The sequence below is a fragment of the Tursiops truncatus genome, chromosome 20 (genome assembly GCF_011762595.2).
Source record: "Tursiops truncatus isolate mTurTru1 chromosome 20, mTurTru1.mat.Y, whole genome shotgun sequence".
Classification (NCBI taxonomy): Eukaryota; Metazoa; Chordata; class Mammalia; order Artiodactyla; family Delphinidae; genus Tursiops; species Tursiops truncatus.
In genome coordinates this window covers 6,901,607-6,921,449 of record NC_047053.1, presented here as the reverse complement: position 1 = coordinate 6,921,449, position 19,843 = coordinate 6,901,607, and the positions used below count along the sequence as shown (strand labels likewise).

Genomic DNA, 19,843 nt, shown 5'->3' with positions numbered 1-19,843 from the left:
CTCAAAGGCATGACTCCTCTCTGCAAACCTGGTTCCAGAGAAGCGAACACACTTGCTGAGCAACCCGCTGGCTGTCAGTTCACTGTCAAGGCTAGCCAGCATCTTCCTTTGCCTCTCTTCCCCCCTCACCCACCCTCACCATTCTGGGCTTATACCTCCCAAATAAGGTGTTAACACTTAATCCTTGCCTCAGGCTCTGCTTTCTCGGGGAAACAGGACTAAGGCACCCTCTTCAAATGATCCTCTTTCTTTAGAAATGAAAGACAGATAAATGAAACTATCAGATTTAAAGTATATAAAGATTAATCTATGTAAGAGATAAAATACTGACTCATACACTAAGCAAAACCAAGCTTGGCCTTCGTTACTGGCTTGAAATATCCCTTCGAGGTCCAAATAGTAAAAATATATCTTAAATAATATCTAAAAAGCCAGCATCTCTCCAAAAAGAAGACCTGAATATCTCTGACCCTGTTAAGTGATTAAATGTGCATATCTGGGCTTCCAATGATAAATGGAGCAAAACAACTTTGTGCTGTTTTCTTGAAATGCAGTTATTTGTTATGCAAATAAGAGGTCCCGCTTAACACTAGCTTAGGTCCCTGAATAGGCTGGCTACTGATAATAGCTCCATAACCAGAAACTAAACACACTCTCATTTTTGGCAATAGAGTCAACTTTGGGTAGAACGGAGCACTGCAGCACAAGCAATTTCCTGATACCAGAACCCTGGGGCCTAAGCTCAGTACCACCCTGCCTGACAAAATGCCCCAGAGAGCCATAAACCGTGAGGAGATAAGGGGAGATGGGTGGGAGGAAGATGCCTCCCAAAGTCTCATGCTCTGATGGCCTTGCTGAGTTTCTACGAAAACAATAGTGTCATTGCATTAACTTACCCAACAAAATTTCCTGTGAGCCATCTGGCCCAACACCATTTATTAAATAATGTGTGCTTTCCCCAAAGACTTACAATATCCCCTCCCCCACCATAAATCTGACCTGTATTTCAGTCTGTCTTGACAATCTTTTCTCCTTTGCCATTCAGGACACTGCCTGCTCCTGGAAGCCTCACATCTCTGACGATTCTTTCCCGAGCCCCCTCTGCCCCTCCCTTAAGCGTGGTTCTGCAGGGCTCTCTTCCCCCTGGAGGCTTGCCCTGGGTGACCTCCTGCACGCTCCTGATTTCAGTTCTCTGCTGATGAAATGCAAGTTCCGGGCCGCTACCTGGGCTTGCAACGGAGTCAGACCAAGGGACAAGTGGGGGTGTAACCCAGTCTGCTCTCTGCCCACCACGCCGTGCACCCACACAGCTCCCCAGCGCCTCATCTTTAGCCCAGATGACGACCCCTGAGTCACAGACCCATCCGTCCAACATACACTGCCCATCTCTCCCTGAATGTTCCCCAAGGAACGGTATGCTCCACGTGGAATCATCTTCTTTCTTCCAAAGCCATTCCTCCCAAGTTCCCTGTTCTCACTGAACAGCTCCGGCACACAAGGCAGAAAAGGAATCTGTGCGTTCTTCTTTCCTGGACCTGCCACACCCCGTCTGACAGATCGTATCTCCTCCTCTCCGGCCACACTACAGACACGGAGCTGGAGCTGACCTGATTACTTCTCTTCTCATCGAGCCTGTCAGGTTCCTGCTCACCATCCTATAACCCATCACTCTGCTGCACGAGCAATATCGCCGCAATATTCTGAGGATGTCAAGCCAGTGCTTCCATCGCTTTCCACGCCCACAGGGCAAAGCCCCAACTCTTCACGGTGCCCCATTGGGGTCTTTAGTGGATCAGACCCCCAAGTCCCCCCCCCTTCCTCACCCACGCCGGCCACATCAGCCTTCCCCCTGCTGCCTCCCCTCTGCTCGTGCTGCCACTGCAGCTGAAAACGCCCAAGGCAAGGACCCCGCATCCCTGCTCTCAAAGACTTGTCTGACACCCAGATAAAGCTGGCGACCCCCTTCCTTGGGCCTGCAGGTTTCCACGTTAACACCCGAAACACTCATTGGTTTCCGTGTTTCTGACTCTGTCACACCTGCAGTCGTTGAAGGCGGAGATGGCCTCCGGTTTGATTTCGTACCCCACAGCCCAGCACAGCAGCCCTGTAACAATCCCCATGCAGAAAATCCTAAACGGATTTGAAAATAAGCAGATGAGCCAGAGCAGGGTAATACAAATGTAAATTGGGCTTTAAACTCCTTGCATTTGTACATGGTGTAAAAACGAGGACAGCACGTCTATGGTACCCCAGCGCCCTCTGCATAAGCAGCGATTAGGGATTAAGGGAGACCAGGAGAGCTTGGAAGCAAGGTGGACAGACAGAAAGAAGAAGAAAGAAACGGCTCACGGTGCCTGCGAGAAGGGGGTCTGCTTCCTGGACAGTGGCGAGCGATTCTGGCCAGAGTCCCAGGGCAGCAGAGATCCAAGAGTTGGGGCGGAAAGGTGGGTGCAGCTGGCCCGGCTGTGAGGAGACACGTGCTTCCAGGAGTCAGGGGTCAGATAAACGTGGGTGTGAGAAGAGCCAGAGGCTGCTCTGATAAGCACCTTCCTGCAGAAAGGCAGTCAGATTAAAAAATTTACAAAGCAGTCCAGCAGCCAAACAAAATGGGGCTAAGATTCCAGAGGAGAATCAGAAAGATATCTGGTCTTCCTAGTGCCTTAAAACTAAAAAGCAAAATCTTTAACGTGATGTTCAGGGTCTGCATGATCCCTCCAAACATGACCGATATTGTTGTCATGCTTCTCATCTCAGCTGAAGGGAACCTCCTCCTCCAGGAAGTCTCCCCTGACCTCCCAGGGTCTCTCTGGGACATGCTCTCAAAATACTGTGGACTCCTCCTTCACAGCCCTGCTCTCGACTGCAATCAAATATGGACTCATTTAAAATCTGCTTCTGGGAATTCCCTGATGGTCCAGTGGTTTGGACTTGGCGCTTTCACTGTCAGGGCCCAGGTTTGATTCCTGGTCAGGGAACTAAGATCCTGCAAGCTGGATCAAAAGTTTAAAATATGGCCAAAAACATAAAAGTACAGCCAAAACTAAAAATAAAAAAAAATAAAATCTGCTTCCATTAGTAGAAGTAATTTGAGGGCTGAGGCTGCTTCTTTTTTATTATTATATCCTCAGCATCCAACACTCTGCCTGGAACATACGTGAGGCCCAACACATGTTTGTTGACTGAACAATTCAATCAACCAGATGAAGAATGAATTAAACACGAATGAATAAAACTGGCATGTGTCTAGTGCCCTGTAGGATATTCATCAGCATCCCTGGCCTCTACTCACTAGATGCCAGTATATTCCCCAGTTGGAACAATCAAAATTCTTTTCAGACTTGCCCCCTGGTGAGCAAAATTGTCCCTATTGAGAACCACTGTTATACTGGATTGTTGAGTAGGCGAAGTAAAATTATTTATGGGTAATTTAGTGCATTTCGACATATAATATATACACAGTAAATGTAATTGTTTGATTATTGATTAAAAAAAAAAAGCTGGCATGTGTCTAGAATGCAAGACCAAGGAGCCAGGAATACAGCAACCAATATGGCCCATGGGCCAACACATGCATGTCATCATACAGCTTGGGAACTCCTTAACTAAGATCGACTTTTACATTTTTTTTTTTTTTTTTTGCAGTACACGGGCCTCTCACTGTTGTGGCCTCTCCCGTTGCGGAGCACAGGCTCCGGATGCGCAGGCTCAGCGGCCATGGCGCATGGGCCCAGCCACTCCGCGGCATGTGGGATCTTCCCGGACCGGGGCACGAACCCGTGTCCCCTGCATCGGCAGGCGGACTCTCAACCACTGCGCCACCAGGGAAGCCCGACTTTTACATTTTTAAATGGCTGAAAAAAGAACCCTATTCTTTGACATGCAAGTTATTGGAAATTCACACTGCCTGGTAACATAAAATGGGATTTAACTATCCCCTTACTAAAGAGAGGGCTAGTTAAATGAATGAGAGCATATACTAGCAACGGACTGTTTGTTACACGGCTATTTTTAAAAAATCAGTTAGATTTTAGAAAGCTACTTTTACCCTTCTGCCCCTTTGCAACAGAGTGGCTAATTCAGGACAAGAATGGAGCCGAATTCTTGATGATCTCAGGATCATTTGGTCCAACTTCCGCATTTTACAGATGGGGCACTGCCCATAAACACACTCACCTCCAAAACTTCAAAGTCTGATAACAGTACAAAGCTGCTCTGTGCTTATTGTGAGGAAGCTTCTGATTAGAATGGTCAGAAATAGTTCTGCTTCCCTTTTCCTAGAAACCCCTGGTTACCTCTTCAACTAGAACACCCCTCCTTGAGCGGAAGGCCAGGTTGCCAGGCAATATAAACAAACCAGACGCCCCAAGTGGCAGCTGTCAGCTGCCTTCTCTGTTGCTTCCTCTAGACAGCAGCTGGCTCTCCTGTCACCAGTTCCCCACCCCGCTCCCGCCAAGTGCAGGTTCATAAACATAGACCATATCAATGGTGCTGTCGGGAGGGAGGAGGTAGCCGTAAGTCAGGTAGGCACAGATGGGGGAAGTGAGGTGCCGAAATCCTACCCGAGTCCACGTTCTGCCTTGGCACACGCATCTGTGATTCCCACCAGATCTCACTTTCTGTGTTTCCATCCTCTCCGTTCTCTGGTGGCAGTTTCCCTGGGGTCAAGAGACAGAGCTGATGGCTGGCTTTGCTCTGCCCAGCCCGAGACCACAGCCTGTACACTGCTCTGTTCACCTCGTTATAGATGCCGCCACTCCTCCTTGTACGACCCTGCTCCAGCCTTCCTGCAGGTCATCCTACAGCCTACGTGCTAGGATCCTGGAGTGGTTGTGAAGGCTCAGGAGGCCTACAATAATCGGAGGCAAAGAGATGTGGTCCTGACCCAACTCAGAAATGCACAGGGAACCTCTAATTACCGGTTAGAATAAATAATCCATAACTAGCCCCAGAATTTCCCATAAAACATCCTAAGAAACTCCAGCCAGTGAGATACTTCAGGGAAGAGAGAGCGATGTTGTGATGTAATTAGGGAAACCCCACTCTCATAACCCTTGTTTGGGTATCAATCAGCGCATTCCAAGTTCCAAGAAATCATGCAGTAGTGTAACCTGTTTGATTTGATTTAAACCAGCTGTGGACCGCAGACCCTCTGGCGATCTCAGTTTGGAAAACACAGCCCCAGACCATGAGGCTGGGTTCCACAAAGATGCCGGGTGGTTGTGAGGTTCCAAGGATGACCCCAACTTTGAAGGGCAGCTTTCCCCACCCAGCCTCAGCCCCCTGCCACCCAGCCCTGTGAAGAAGGCAAGATTCCCCTGCAGCTTCTGAGGTAGATTTTGGAAGGAAAAGTCTAAAGCCCAGGAGGTGAAGGAGGGAGGAGAGAACCACCCCTCCAGACGGACAGGACCCCGGGGCTGGCGCAGGACGCTGCCCAGAGCGGGACTCACCATTGGTGGCCGTGTTGACATAGTAGCGCCGGCCCTGAGGGGACAAGTAGCTCTGCCAGCCTGGTGGAAGGACAACCGTCTGGCTTTCCTCTCCCGGTGGAGGGGGGGCCATTCCAGGCTTCTGTGGAGGAAGACAGAGAAGGTCACACACATGTGGCATTTCTGCAGCTGTCTTTCAACCAGGAAGTCAGAGGCAGATGAAGTCTCCCTGGAGTGGCTCGACACTGGCGGGGGCGCGTGGCCCACGGGCCTCCCTGGGGGAGGTTACGGGCTGCAGGTGTGATGTCGGGGATTGCCTGAGCGTGAGGTGTGAGCAGCCCTTGATTTTCAGAACCACCGCAGAAGGGACAGCACCCCCCAGAGGACAGGGGAGATGCCCGTCAGTTAACACAAGAGCTGGGCTTTCTCCTCCCGGGCCCCCAGAAAACCACTCACAGTGTCGCTGCACCTGCCTGGAGGAGGCGGGTCACTCTCCAGCTCCCACTGTGGAATCTGAAAATCCTCAGGACCACCAAATACAGCAGCAGACAAGGCCCAGGGCCTGCTGTGGGAACTGACCAGGAGTAATTAATGCAAGTCTCAGCAGAGCGAGATGTTAAACCTTCCATAATAAAGCCAGGAATCAATGACGACCTAGGTGGGGTTTTTCTAGTCAAGTGTCCAAATCACTCTCGCAAAGAGAGCTGGGAATCTGAGTCGAAACAGACTTCCTTTCTATCGTACGCACTGATGTGCGGTTTAATTCTTTAAACTATGCACGGCAGTACTTTGAAAAAAAAAAATCAGAGAAAAAGCATAGAACAGAAAAACAAGATGCAGACACAAAGGCTAAAACAGAGGCGATCTGTGGTGGTGGGATTCTGGGGAATTTTTATTCTTTTCTTTCTGCTTCTCTCTCTCATCTAAATTTTCTTCAATAAACACAAAAGCAAAAGTTGTTAGCTAAAGAACATTGAAAAATAAGAAGGTCCAAGTTAGCCCGTCATACAATTGCTGTTCCTTGTGAAGAAAGTACATTGACTAAAATCAGAATTCCAGCCACACGAGGAGAGGTGCTGTGAATTTCTCAACAAAGCTGGACCCTGTTCAGACATATTAAACCGCGTCAGCTCCTAAGTGCCCTCAGCATCCCCCAGCCATGCCCACGGAGGCAGGTTCTGATCACTGATGACCACCGCTTAGGAAGATAAGAGATTGAAAGTGAGCAGTAGAGACACACAGCTCCCAGACTCCTCTCAGCTTTTCTGAAGCTGCAAAGCCACGTGCTTCTGCTTCCTGCGGTGCCCTGCACACCCTCAGTGGGATGGGATCAATCCTAGCTTCTCCTGGGACTTCGAGTAAACAGTCACCCCATGGCCCTCTGAGTAACGGCGGTGTATGTTTCATTATGAATTTTCACAATTTAACTAAAAGCTTTCCCCCACGCCCCGATCGCTTCTGTCTCCCACACCTGTTAGCTTACGGCTCCTCTCTGATTCCGTGCGCTGGCTTCTAAAAGAACTACCAGGGGCCAGAGAGCAGCCAGGAGGCCTCCTCACCAGCAGAGCATGTCCACTGAGCCCAGGCACACCGCTGTGCACGTTTACCTAGGCGTCCAGACACTGCTCCGGCCTCTTCCAGATTGGAAGGCGGTCGAAACACACGCAAGCCCTGTGATGAGTACAGTGTCTGTGTGGATAACATATCCCACAGGCAGGAGACAGACATTTTGGCTGAGTGGAGTTGCGAGTAAAATATGAGTGGGGAGCTCAGGAGGTTGGCTGAAGAGAGGAACATTCTATCAATAGAACCAGGTTGCTTCTGCTTGAGTTCAGGTAACTTAGAGCATCCAAGAAGGGAAGGCCAGATTATAGCTTGTCTAAATAACCTGGTAAGAAATGAGACATTGTTAAGAGGTATTAACCAAGGCTCAGAGACGGACGTGGCCAGAAATAGGTTGCAGAGGAGAGAGGGACCCAGAAGTACCGTGAAAACCAGCCCGCCTCAGGCTCACTCAATCCTGACACGGCCCCTGAGCTGCCACGTGACCTGGGGAAGTGACTCAACCAGCTGTGTCTATTGCCACATCTGTGAAACATCAGCCCAGTTGTGGCAGATGCCGTGGAGATTAATAACAAACTGGCCACCTAGGACAGTGCCTGTCACCAGTTGTGCCCAATGGGCGTTCCCAGCGGAATGGGGGGCCGTTCAAGGCGGAGCAAGACCAGGCTTCACACAGCCTCTGCCCCCCATAACGTGAAGTTCAGGGTCACACACCCGGCCTCCGCCCCACCCGCCCCATCACTGCGGCTGAAATGTCCCCGTTAACAGTCCCTCCTCTGAGGTTTCTGTTTCCAGGACTCCTCAGCTTAGAAGGCAAACACAGACCCTGCAGGGGAGGCCACTGGGTCACGATGCCGACTCACATACTCTGGTGAAAAGACCTCTCCTTAGCTGGGCTGGTGGAGAGTGTGGACCGAACCTTCCGCCCCTCTGGGTCCCCCTTGTGAAATAGCACCAGTGACATCTGTCCTGTCTCCACAGCTGCATGGTGCTCTTCTCTTTAGAATGACTGGTTAACCTGCCTAACTCTGTAGGGTCAGAAGAAGCCCGGGTTTCCGTCTGAGGACACTGATGGCCAGGTAGGGGCCACGATGGCTCTGAGGTCTCCCCCGTCCGGGAAACGCAGGACCCTTTGGAAGGCACCTGGGGGAGGCATCCCTGATGCTGAGCCCAGAAGGGCCAAGAGGTGCTGAAAGAGGGGAGGGGGGCACCCGGGCCAACTCAGCCAATTTCCTAATTTGGCCAACGTGGCAAAGAGGTCTCCACATCCCCTCCAGCATGGCCACGGGGCCCCGCTCTGCCCACCATCTGACTGTGTTCTGCCTCTGCCCTGCCCCCCAGGCAGCCACAGTCCCCTTGTTTTCTCCCCTCTTCCAGAAAGAAGTTCCTCCCGTTGGCTGGCCTGTAGTAAGTCAGGAGTCAAAGACACGTGGACAGGGACTTCCCTGGTGGTCCAGTGGTTAAGACTCCGCGCTCCCAATGCAGGGGGCCCGGGTTCAATCCCTCCCTGGTCAGGGAACTAGATCCCACATGCATGACACAACTAAGAGCCCACGTGAGGCAATGAAGATCCCACATGCCGCATCTAAGACCCAGAGCAGCCAACTAAATAAATAAATATTAAAAAAAAATAAAGACATGCAGACAGCTGGCTACATCCCCAAGAGAACTGAAAACAACACTCCAACACAGAATTGGTACGCACATGTTCACAGCAGCATTTCTACAATTACCGACAGGTAGAAAAAACCCAAGTGTCCGTCAACTGATGAACGGACCAACGAAATGTGGTGTGTCCATAAAAAGGAATATTCAGCCATGCAAAGGAATGAAGTACTGATACACACGACAACACAGATGAACCCTGAAATCATGCTGCATGAGGTAAGCTGGACACAAAACCCCACATATCGTACAATCTCACTGATGGGAAATATCCAGGACAGAAAAGTCCGTAGAGACGGAAAGCAGATTCGTGGTTGCCAGGGGCTGGAGGGAGGGGGAAATGAGGACAGGGATTCCTTTCTGGGGTGATGAGAATGTTCTGGAACTAGACAGTGGTGATGGTTGCACAAAACTGCGAAGGTATAAATGTCACTGACGGTAAATTTTATGTTAGGTGTATTTTAACACACACACACACACACACACACACACACACACAGTTGGCCTTCCCACCTGCAGGCCCTCATCTAAGAGGCCCAAACCACCACCATTACCTCATTCCTCGTGGTCATGGAGGGGCAGGCCTCCTGGGAGAGCTGCCCCACAGCCAACAAGAGGATTCAGCGTGAGTAACTACCCAGTAATTAAGGTCTCTGCCAAACCTATTCTTCTAATTAGTTTCCTTCCAACTTAAATCCTTCCCTTGCCTTCCCTAGTCCTGTGGCTTCTCCCCATTTCAGCAGCTCTTTCCCATGGGAATAGGAACTAGAAGCAGGGGTGAGGGGTGAGGTTGGGGGCCCCACCTACAATGAACATGAGCTGAAGGAGTGTGAATCGGGGGAGATGAAGCCAGTTTCTTCCAACTAAGAAATTCTTAACCTCATGCACAGGACTGCTTTGTGGGAATGAGAAAACGCTGCCTCTTCCCCAGATGGGCCAGACCCCTGAGTGCAAGGCTGGGTTTCAGCTGTCCCTGACTCCCCCCGCCCCCCGCCAATCTGGGTCCCCTTGTTGAGTAAACAACCTCTTCAACTGTATATGACAGCCCATCCTCTGAGAATCTAAAGAAAACTATGGCTCTTCTGCCCCCAAAATGGAGGCACGTGTGCACCTACTCACTCACCCTATCTCCTACGGAACATCAAGAATTTCTAGACCACTTCAGAACCCTAGTCTAGAAGGTCCTCAAGAAACATCTGAGCTCAGATCCCATTTGCGCTCATTGATAATGACTTTCACCAAATGTTTACAGTGCACCAAGGACTGGGCCAGGTGCTTCACAAACTCATCTCTAATCATTACCACAAGCCTGCCACAGAGATGCCATTTTTTTCCCATTTTAAAAGGAAGAATCTGAGACTCACAGAGTTTAATATCTCACCCAACACTGCACAGTTAATTAATTGGTGAAACCAGTTAAAAATATTAGCTTTGTTTCTACCCAGTCACCCAAATCCTAGTTACCCTCAGCTCATCTCTCCCCAGCTGTCTGTGATCAGCCCTGTATCTTCACCTGGACCACCTGACATCCCAGCACCCGGGCAAGGAGGATGGCAACTCAGGCCTGCTTCTCCTGCCTGTCTCACGGTCTCCAAACGAGCATATGCCTTCCCAGGAGACGTGCAGAAATATCACCACCCACGTCCAACCAGTCACGTTCCCCGTCTGTGGGCTGACTTCCTTGTCTCCCTACATAGAACAACACAACCAAAGAAATTTTCCTCTTAATGATGGCTACTGATCCCCTCCTCGGAGGGGGAAAATAAGAGCAGACAAAGGGAAGTCACCTAGAGATTAAACACAAATCCCCCTACCGTGGTGTTTCTCAAAGTGTGGTCCCTGGGACACCCCGTCCGTCACCAGCGATGTGGGTTAAAGAGCAGATTCCGGGGCTCTGACTCCACAATCAACCTTGAGCCTAGAAAGCTGCTTTTTAACATGTACCCTTAAATCTCATGCTCAATGAACTCAGAAGAGATGGTCTGCAGCTTTCTTTAGAAGGAGGGATGGAGAGAAAACATCACTTCTGAGATCAAAACTGGGAACAGAAAATTAATAATTTATAAAAAGACAGTGTTCGGCTGCCTTACTTATAAAGAAGACACTCCTGTCCCGTAGCCCAGACCCTTCAGATAGACTATTCTAAGAGACCTTATCTTGCCTCTGCAGCCTCCAGGCAGTACGAATCCCACACTCAGACGCCCCCCAGTTTCTTCAAGTTCAACCCAGGACTCCTTGCCCCTTAGGAGACTTCCGGAAGCACCTGGTTCTTACCTTCCGCAGGTGTGAGCAAACGGTACTTGCCGGTGGTAATGGGGGGCCGTCAGACACTTGATTTTGCAGCCGGATCGGACGGTTTTAAGGTCCCCCCATTCCGCGTCTTCTCACACCCCAAACCCAGAAGCAATAGGAGCGCTAAAGAAAGGCATTTCCACGGCCCTCACAGCCCCCCTCCCCCACACCCAGATCTATATATAACAGCGCTGAAGTTGTCAGCCTAACGAGCCACTTTCTGGCAGACCCGTTGCCATGGCAATGACTGCTAATGAGTCCGGTGCCGTGACTGGCAGCGCCTGAAGGCATCTCCATAAAGAACTCGCCAGCAAGTGCTCCCTTCCCAACGGCACAGCCAGCTGGGACACCGGGGAGCAGCCAGGGCGTGGCCAGGTGTGCCTGGGAGCCATCAGCCCCCGGGAACCAGTTTGTTACAGGTGCGCGCTGAGCAGTCCCCGACCCGGAGGCCAGAAGCGGCTTCCACTGTCACTCAGTATGGGTCAACCAATTAGGGACAGGGTTGCAAGGGAGCCACCAAGAAGCCCAAGACCTGGGGCTTCCCTGGTGGCGAAGTGGTTAAGAATCCAACTGCCAATGCAGGCGACACGGGTTCGAGCCCTGGTCCGGGAAGATCCCACATGCCGCGGAGCAACTAAACCCGTGCGCCACAACTACTGAGCCTGCGCTCTAGAGCCCGCGAGCCACAACTACTGAAGCCCGTGTGCCACAGCTACTGAGACCACCTGCCACAACTACTGAAGCCCGCACACCTAGAGCCCGTGCTTCACAACAAGAGAAGCCACCACAATGAGAAGCCCGTGTACCTCAACAAAGGGTAGCCCCAGCTCGCCTCAACTAGAGATAAGCCTAAAATGAAGACTCAACGCAGCCAAAAATAAATAAACTTAAGACAAACAAAGAAACAAAAGACCAAAAAAAAAGAAGCCCAAGACCCAGCCGGGCTGGAGACTGGAGAGTCACGTCCACCCTACACCTTTCTGCGGACACCTGTTCAGGGTGGAGAGATTCCCAGACAGAGCTGGGAAGAGCTACCCAAGGAAAGATCATCTCTGGCTACAGGGTAAGAGAGAAGGCATGAAGCCGGGCCCCACTTCCCACACCGATGCCGCCAGCCTCAGGGTCTGTGTCCACAAGAATACTGAGCACTTCTCCTCTGTCTCACAGGTGAAAGTATTGTTCTCTGTGGCTCTGGCAGCCTTTCTATCCATGGAGAGTGACTGAGAGAAAATAGCTGGGGAGGAAGGAGGGGACCCATGACAACAGCACAGTGCATTCTGGGAAATGTAGTCCTCCCAAGTAGTTTCATAGGCTGGTAGGAAGAGGATGGGCATTGACAGCATCTTCATGTTCTTCTAGGGGTGAGAGATTTGGAGACCCAGCCACAAGGCAGAGGAAGAGGAGGGGGAGGAGGAGGGGCCACACAACAGAGAAGCAGCGTGTAAGATTCAGGAAGGCAAGGCCATGTCCATCTTGTTCTTAGTCTCAGCTCAGTACCCAGAATACTGGATGGATGGATGCATGGATGGAAACTGGGAATTGTAATAGAAACTGGGCTTCAAACAGACTTGAGAGGCTATTTCCCCAAACAAGTAAACAGAGAATGGCTGTCCAAGCAATGCATGTGCCCCACCTGTGAACAAATCCCAGCTCTTCATGGACTGACTGAACGGACTGTTCAACTTTGAGTACAGGGAGGTGGGGGACACAAGATAATACAGTGTTTCTTGAAGTGCAGAAATTAAATTGAGGAACAGCATCCAGACGCCTCAGGAGCAGCACAAACGTCTACTCATGAGCTCATCTGGTCTCCAGAAGAAAAATTCCAGGAAACCATTTAGCAACCTCAAAAGAGGACAGGAAGATACAGCATCTATTATACAAACGCCAAAGTCATAAGGAGAGAACGAACTAATGGAAAAAAGGCAAGCTGGTTTAAAAAAATGATATAAAAAAAGGACAGGATGTGCTCAAAACTGTAGGGAAATTTAAAAGGTAGTGATAAAAGGAATATCCACATTGGTTGCAATAGAATATAAAATCAGTATTGTAGCAAGAAAAAAAAAGTCAGTTATGTACAAAACAAACTGAAGAATTTTTTTCCCAGAATGCAAAGGAAATGGGAAAACATGAAAACGGAATCGACAGAAGAGATGCTAGGTGTTCCTGAAGAAGAAACTAGAACAAAAGCCGTAGCAGAAAAGAAACTATAAACAGAGGTTGATTGGGGGGGGCCCCAGGGAAGAAAACTTCCCTCAGCTCGAAGAGACACAAAGGAAGGTCCCGCACTGCTCCAGGCAAAATGGGTTTTAAAAGCCCAACAACAAGCTGACATCCTCTAACAATACATTTACACAGCAAAGAAAGGATAAAGTCCTACAACCCTTTAAGTGGGAGGAGGGTGTCTCTGATAAAGGAGCATAAATGAAGCTGCTCTTGGCTCTTCTGTGACCACATTTCCAAAGACACCCCCGGACCGCTAGGCAGAAAATGCTAAGCCCATTCTATGTGGCCACAGCTGTCTTTCATGAGTGAAATCGATCGAAATACACCGCTCTACGGACAAGGGTTCAGGATATTTACCAATCAAGTGCTTGAAAGATGTACTCCAACTGCCTGAAAGATTAAAACAATTACAGGTGAAGAATGAAGGCCTCGAGGTAAAAAGGACCAGGGCTGAACACTGAAAGCAGCTTATAAAAAATGTGTAAATAATCATCGTAAACCTAGTTACAGAACATGTGTAAGGATGACTATTCTCAATACATAGTGTAAAAAAAAAAAAAACCCAGATCAAAAATTCCAGAAAATACTAGAAAAGATCAGGAGGTAGGAGAAAAAAATTGTGGACACCGAGAGAAAGGAAGCAGAATCCCACTCTCCCTTCCCATCCTGATAAAGAAAGTCCCCTTCTTCCTCTCCTCCCTCCTGCCAAGACTTTCAGGTACCTGCGCAATTCGCTACCATCCTCTGGCATCTGGTATTTGCCCTCCTCTATTTTCTAGAGAAGGACGGGTTTCCAGCCAGAGGGACCACGGCAGAAGGGAAGGGTCCCTGGAGACCACAAACCTTCTTCCACAGGGAGCCCTGAGCCCTGAAATCCATGAAGGCGGACAGGGTGGGCCCAAAGCACTTTCCTGGATGAGGGAAAGCTCAGGAACCCAGGGCTTCTAGAAGATCTCATTTGTTCCTCTGTTTGCCTTTGGAAGCCCTCAAAGCCAGAGCCGGGCTCAGCACTCAGAGAAGACTGTCACTGCTGCCCAGCCTGAGTCTGAGCTTTTCTGCTTCCCTTGATCCACTCTGGATGGACCCCGTGTGAAAGGGGGTCAAACCATAAGGCTCACCTCTAGCTTTTACCAGTCAGGAGCCACAGAGCCGCAGGATGTCTTTCTCCCTTCCACTTCTCTACGTGCAGAGTTTCTCAGTAAATGTGACCGACTCGTCAGAGGTTTTGCCAGAACCCTCCATGAGTATACTCACACCCCTCTTACTGAAATCACCTGGTTGGCAGGGCTGCTTCTCTGAGTCCATTTTATTTTATTTTATTGCACCACATTTACTTTTTTTTTAAAATAATTTTTTACTGAAGTATAGTTGATTTACAATGTTGTGTCTTTGAGTCCATTTTAAAGGAAAATTCCGAACCAGGCTCTAATCACTTAAATGCAAAAGCCTCCAGGACTCTTCTAAACCTGATACCCAAGTGTCCTCAGGCCTCATTGCTCAGAGTAGGTAGATGAATGGATGGATGGATGGATGGATGGATGGATGGATGGATGGATGGATGGATGGATGGGGTAACTTTCACATCCCTCTGGCTGGACTCCCCCGCTTGATCACGCCAGACCTGTACCCACTCCATCCCCGAGAAGCTCCCAGGGTGATATCTACCAGTGGCCAGAGGGTGACGCACCTGGACTCGCCAGCCCCGTTCTCCATGGGCGTCTGCCTTGCTTTTCCTTGCCTGTAGCAGTGACCTTTCGCAATCCCCCCACTGGCTCCAGCACTGTCCTCCATCCATGACGCTGCTAGAGGAAGCCTGGCTGCCACTGGTATCCACTCCGAGAGGTGGACATCAGTGCCATGGGGGTTTTCTCCCGGCACCTACAAAGCCGTCAGCCCTGGGCCTGGAGGCTGAACTGCTTTGAGCACTGCAGGCGTGTCTGGCTCCTGAAGAGTCAGCGAGAGTCCTGGCCACTCTGAATATCCATCAGCAAGCCCCCCAGTGCCTCCCTGGGGGCCAGTCAACTCACTGGGCATGTTTCTTAGGACTGAACAGGCAGAGGACACAGAACAATAAACTCTGTATTTTCTGACCGTGAAAAGGAAGGGAGTGATCTGGTGAACCAGGAATTTTGATTAACACAATTACAATGTAGCCCATGCAGGGATACAGGAAGTCAACCCTAGCAGGAAAACTTGCTCAACTGGAAACCACGGGGTCTCCAGCGGGGCAAGGACGGAAGAAAAGCTTTGCAAGTGATACTGCGAATGACAAGAAAGCGTTGGATGAATGAACCCTCCTGGTTCAGAGGCCACTTCATGGCCTTGAAGTGTCTGGGGGCCAAGCAGTAGAGGGTGGAAAGTGGTTTCTACGTGGGCCCGGCACGCATTCCTGCATGGGCCCCACTTCACCAACCCTGGAGGAAAGAGATTTTGTTATTGTTGCACCGTCATACAGATATAAGACAGAAGGGCCAATTAACAGGGTTTAAGAGGAGACAATGCAAGGAACGAGGAACTCTGGATGGCGGGTACTTTTCCTGGTGACACCATCCAGCACGACAGGGATCTGAGAGGTGCGCTCTCTTCAGCAACTCCCGGGAGAATCTCCACATTGACCAAACAGCATAAACATGCCACTGAATATCACAGTCACTCTTGCTGTTTATGAGGTTGGGAGCAGGTACTCAGAGGCCTCATGGCCGTGTTGAGGGCCACGGGGGGAAAGAGGTTCCCGTGGATGTTCCTGAAATACAGAGAACAGCTCCGGGAGTAAGATGGGAAGCCACAGCTGCTTCCCCACCTTGGAGTCTGGAGGGGCTTGGGGAACCCCAGAGAAAGCCCCTAACTTTTGTCCTGTTTCTCAGGTGTGTCTGATCCTGATGCTTCAGAGCTATAAAGGAAGAGGCAGTGAGCTCCCAGCAGCCCGTTCCAACTCCTGGCTTCTGAGCAAGAAAAACCCAAGAGATTCTGCTCACTTGTGATTAACAAAGACATTTTTATTCAGACTCAGCTTCCTGATGGGCTGTTGAGAATGTTGGCTCCCTTCCTCCTACCCCTCCCCTAGCAGATAAAAATAGCAGGGGCTGTTCTGACATCCTACCTCCATCGGGAGTGTCGGCAGAAAGCACAAGGGTCTAGGCTTAAAGAGACTGTGTTCCCAGGCAACGAGCTGTGATTTACGTAGTCCTCTTTGCCTCTCTGGATGTCTGTCTCCTCGTCTATAAAACCAAGGGCTGCCAGCCCTCAAACACTGGGGTGCGGACTTCCCTGGTGGCACAGTGGTTAAGAATCCGCCTGCCAATGCAGGGGACGTGGGTTCGAGCCCTGGTCCGGGAAGATCCCACATGCTGCGGAGCAACTAAGCCTGTGCGCCCCAACTACTGAGCCTGCGCTCTAGAGCCCACGAGCTACAACTACTGAGCCCGCGTGCCACAACTACTGAAGCCCACGTGCCTAGAGCCCGTGCTCCGCAACAAGAGAAGCCACTGCAATGAGAAGCCCGCGCACCGCAACGAAGAGTAGCCCCTGCTCGCCGCAACTAGAGAAAGCCCGCGCGCAGCAACGAAGATCCAATGCAGCCAAAACTAACTAAATAAGTTTATATAAAAAAGACCACTGGGGTTCCACAACCTGAGGCACGTCTTTCATAACAGAACCCAAAACTTCCACAAGGGAAATTTTGAGGCATTTAAATGACCAGCGCAAACTTGCAAAAGCAGCTTCTGTATAAAGAGGTGGCAGAAACCTCCTGACGAGGAACATAAATGGTCATGAAACATTACCCTTTTTTTTCCTGCATGATTCCCCCAAACTCTTTTGGGGTCCAAAGAGGAAGCAGTCTGAAACTCTTTTGGTCTAGAGATACCGCTTCATTCACGCCAGACTCAGGATTGGTGGGAAAGACAGCAGTGAAGTGATTAACAAAAATTGTAGATCATTAAGTTTATGCCCAAACCAGGATACTATTATAAAAATTGTGGGCATTAGACCTCAAACCACTGTGGGGAGACTGAACACTGAATTCTCCTCCCTTTTGCTCCAGGCCGCTGCTCTGGCCTCTTTAGGGCTGAAATGTCCCTATTTGTGAGAGGAAGGACTTGGGGTAAAGTTTCACCATTTCCATAGTTGTAAAGGATCTCAAGATACATCCTAGGAGAGGAAAAAAAAGACAAACAAAAAAACGCATCCTAGATTTTCTACAGTAGTTTACCTCCATAATGATTATCAATTATCCTGCCCTAGAAGATGCTTTTTGCAGGACATTTTGAGACTCACTCACCAGAACCACTCTCCCCACGGAGCTCCTGGTAGGGTGAAGACCCCTCTAGATGATTCCGGGTCCAATTTCCCTTTGCAGAGGAAAAAGGCTGGGAATAAGAGAGTTTTGCCAACACTTGGTATTGGGAGGGGAAAAAGAAACACGGCCTTTCTTTAGTATTAAGGTGCAAAACCCCCAAATGCCTATGCCATTCCCGGCACTTACAGAAGTTGTTATGACTCTGAAGAAAACCCCATAATCAAATTTCCCAAGCATTCTGTTCTGTTCGCAATGGATTTAAGAAGCTCAGAAGTGAGGTAGGGCGTTGAAAGTTGCTAGCCCGGGAAGTCAGAGGCTTGGGTACCTCATGGAAAGCAGCCTGCCCGCCAGAAAGGAACTTCAAAGACAGGTGACACAGCTGTTGTCCACAGCTGCTCCAGGACTAAAAGCAGGCTTCCTTGTGGGGAGTGGGTACTGTTTTAAAGGGAGGCAGACTAGAGCTCGCTAGGGCACAAAGATGGGTGTCTCTGACGGCCAGTCTCTGGCCGAGATCCAGCTGATCCAGCTTTACGGATGCTACTCGCAGGCCTGCAGGCACCACAAGAAACCCGGGGCGGCCAGTCTTCTCACCATGGAGACGCATTCCAGTTACTCTGCAGTGCCAACGGCCTGGGCTCCCCGTGATTCCAATCAAAGACTTCTGACTCTGCGAGCTGGTTCCCAGAGATCCCTAGTTGGCTCTGAACCATGAACACCGGAGGGAGATTAAGGCTAAGAGGGGCTGGTACTGTTTCTATGAGTCAGAAGGGGTGCGATTCTGACCAACCCAAGTCAGCTGCCCTTTCTGGAGCCTGAGCTCCTGGTGCCTATAAAACTTAGACAAATGGGACAGCTGAGGACATGGCCATCGCGGTTCCGGATCTACCACTGCTCTGGGGCACCAGGCAGAGAACACGGACTCAAGAGCTGCCGCTGTCTTGCTGTGAGAATTTGAGCAACATACTTCATCTCTGCTGGTACAGAATTTCCTCATCTCAAGAATAGGGAAGTTGGACCAGATGGTCTCCAGGGTTGTGTTTTTTTCTGTTTGTTTATTTTTTGTTTGAAAGGTATAGCCTAATGCTCAATGATTCTGGATGTTAGTATCTCTCTCTTAAGGACGTGCCATTTTTGTCAGAGGGAAAAAGGCACATTCAAGTGCAGACACGGGATTCAGAAGCGGTCCTGGGACACTGCCTGGGCCCCAAACACCTGGGCTTCTGCCTCACTACCTTGGAGCTCAGTGCCTCCGCCTCTCACCATGGGGAGTTCTGGTGAGGGCTTCTGTCCTGCTGGCCCGTGTCCACCCCTTCCCTGTCACCCCCAGAGCCACACACAGTTGCTCTCTATTTTGCCAAGAACCAGACATCCACCTGGCGTCCTGGGATTCCCTGTATCCGAAGTTAGAATTCTCCCCGCACCCAAGGCAGGCTCCGGAAGAACAGTTCCAGACCTCCTGGCACACAGCGCCTCTGCTCACCACTCACGCTGCACCCCGCCAACGGCCCGCACCCCCTACATCTCAGCCTCTGCCCAGAGCCTTCCCGGGCTCCTCCCCGCTCCCGGAATGCACCTCAGCGTTCACCTCCTTGCTAATCCCATCTTGCCCGTAAACCTCCCTGCCGCCATCCACAGCCAGGGCCAGACCTGCCCAGTGCTCTGCAGTCAGCTCGTGGGCAGCTGTAACTGTCAGCACTGGATTGACTGGTCTGGGTCCTTTACAATAGTCATCATCCCAGTGTGGTCCCTGCACCGGCAGCCCAGGCGTCCTCTGCAAGCTGGTTTGAAACGCAGGGTCCCAAGCCCCACCCTAGAGCCGGGCTCTTTGTCTGAAAGGTCTCTGGGCAATTCAGATGCACGTTAGGCTCTTTAAGCCCAGCTGGGAACTAGGTCACCTGGCTGGTCAGAGGATGCTCCAGGAGGGTGAGTACCATCTCTGCTCCTGGTATAGGTTCAGGCCTCGATCAGAAGCCACGCCACAATCAGAGAGGCTGATTTTGACCCAGCCAGTGGGATAGAATGTCCTGGAGGAAGGTTTTGTGCAGAGATAGATGGGACTTTCCACAGAAACTGGACCTCCTTCAGCTGTCCAGAACCTCAACAGAGAGGTCACTAAAGTCTCAGCTGACCCCTCTTGGTTCCTCTTTCCAAAGAAGGGGGGAGGCTAACTTCCAGAGGCAGGACGGTTGGCAAAATAAGGCTATTCTCCTCTTAAGTCTCCAGAGAGCGTCCATCATCTTTAGGGTGGCCACGGCTGCCACCACCGAACTGCACAGAAACATCCAGCCCAGCCTGGAACCCCAGTGCAGACACTGGGTTAACTGGGCAGAGATACTCAACAACCTTCTGGGGAACTGTGTCCTTTAATGGGCTT

General features: G+C 50.5%; 1 protein-coding gene across 17 annotated transcripts in view; it reads right to left on the bottom strand.

Moving 5' to 3' along the window:
- GAS7 (growth arrest specific 7) overlaps positions 1-19,843 on the bottom strand; it is a 201,061-nt gene that overhangs the window by 75,012 nt on the left and 106,206 nt on the right. For 10 of the 17 annotated variants that reach the window (XR_004523775.2, XR_004523778.2, XR_004523783.2 and 7 more), the window contains exons 2-3: positions 5,448-5,568; positions 4,560-4,655 (exon numbers count right to left, since the gene is read on the bottom strand). Coding sequence is in view for 2 of the 17 variants with exons in the window: in XM_033847251.2 (XP_033703142.1) it covers positions 4,560-4,655; positions 5,448-5,568 (217 nt within the window). In the remaining 15 variants the exon portion in view is untranslated. Of the gene's footprint in view, positions 1-4,559; positions 4,656-4,734; positions 4,847-5,447; positions 5,569-14,859; positions 16,440-19,843 lie in introns of those variants that run through there. The other 7 variants (XR_004523776.2, XR_012328644.1, XR_012328646.1 and 4 more) reach the window with 4 other exon arrangements.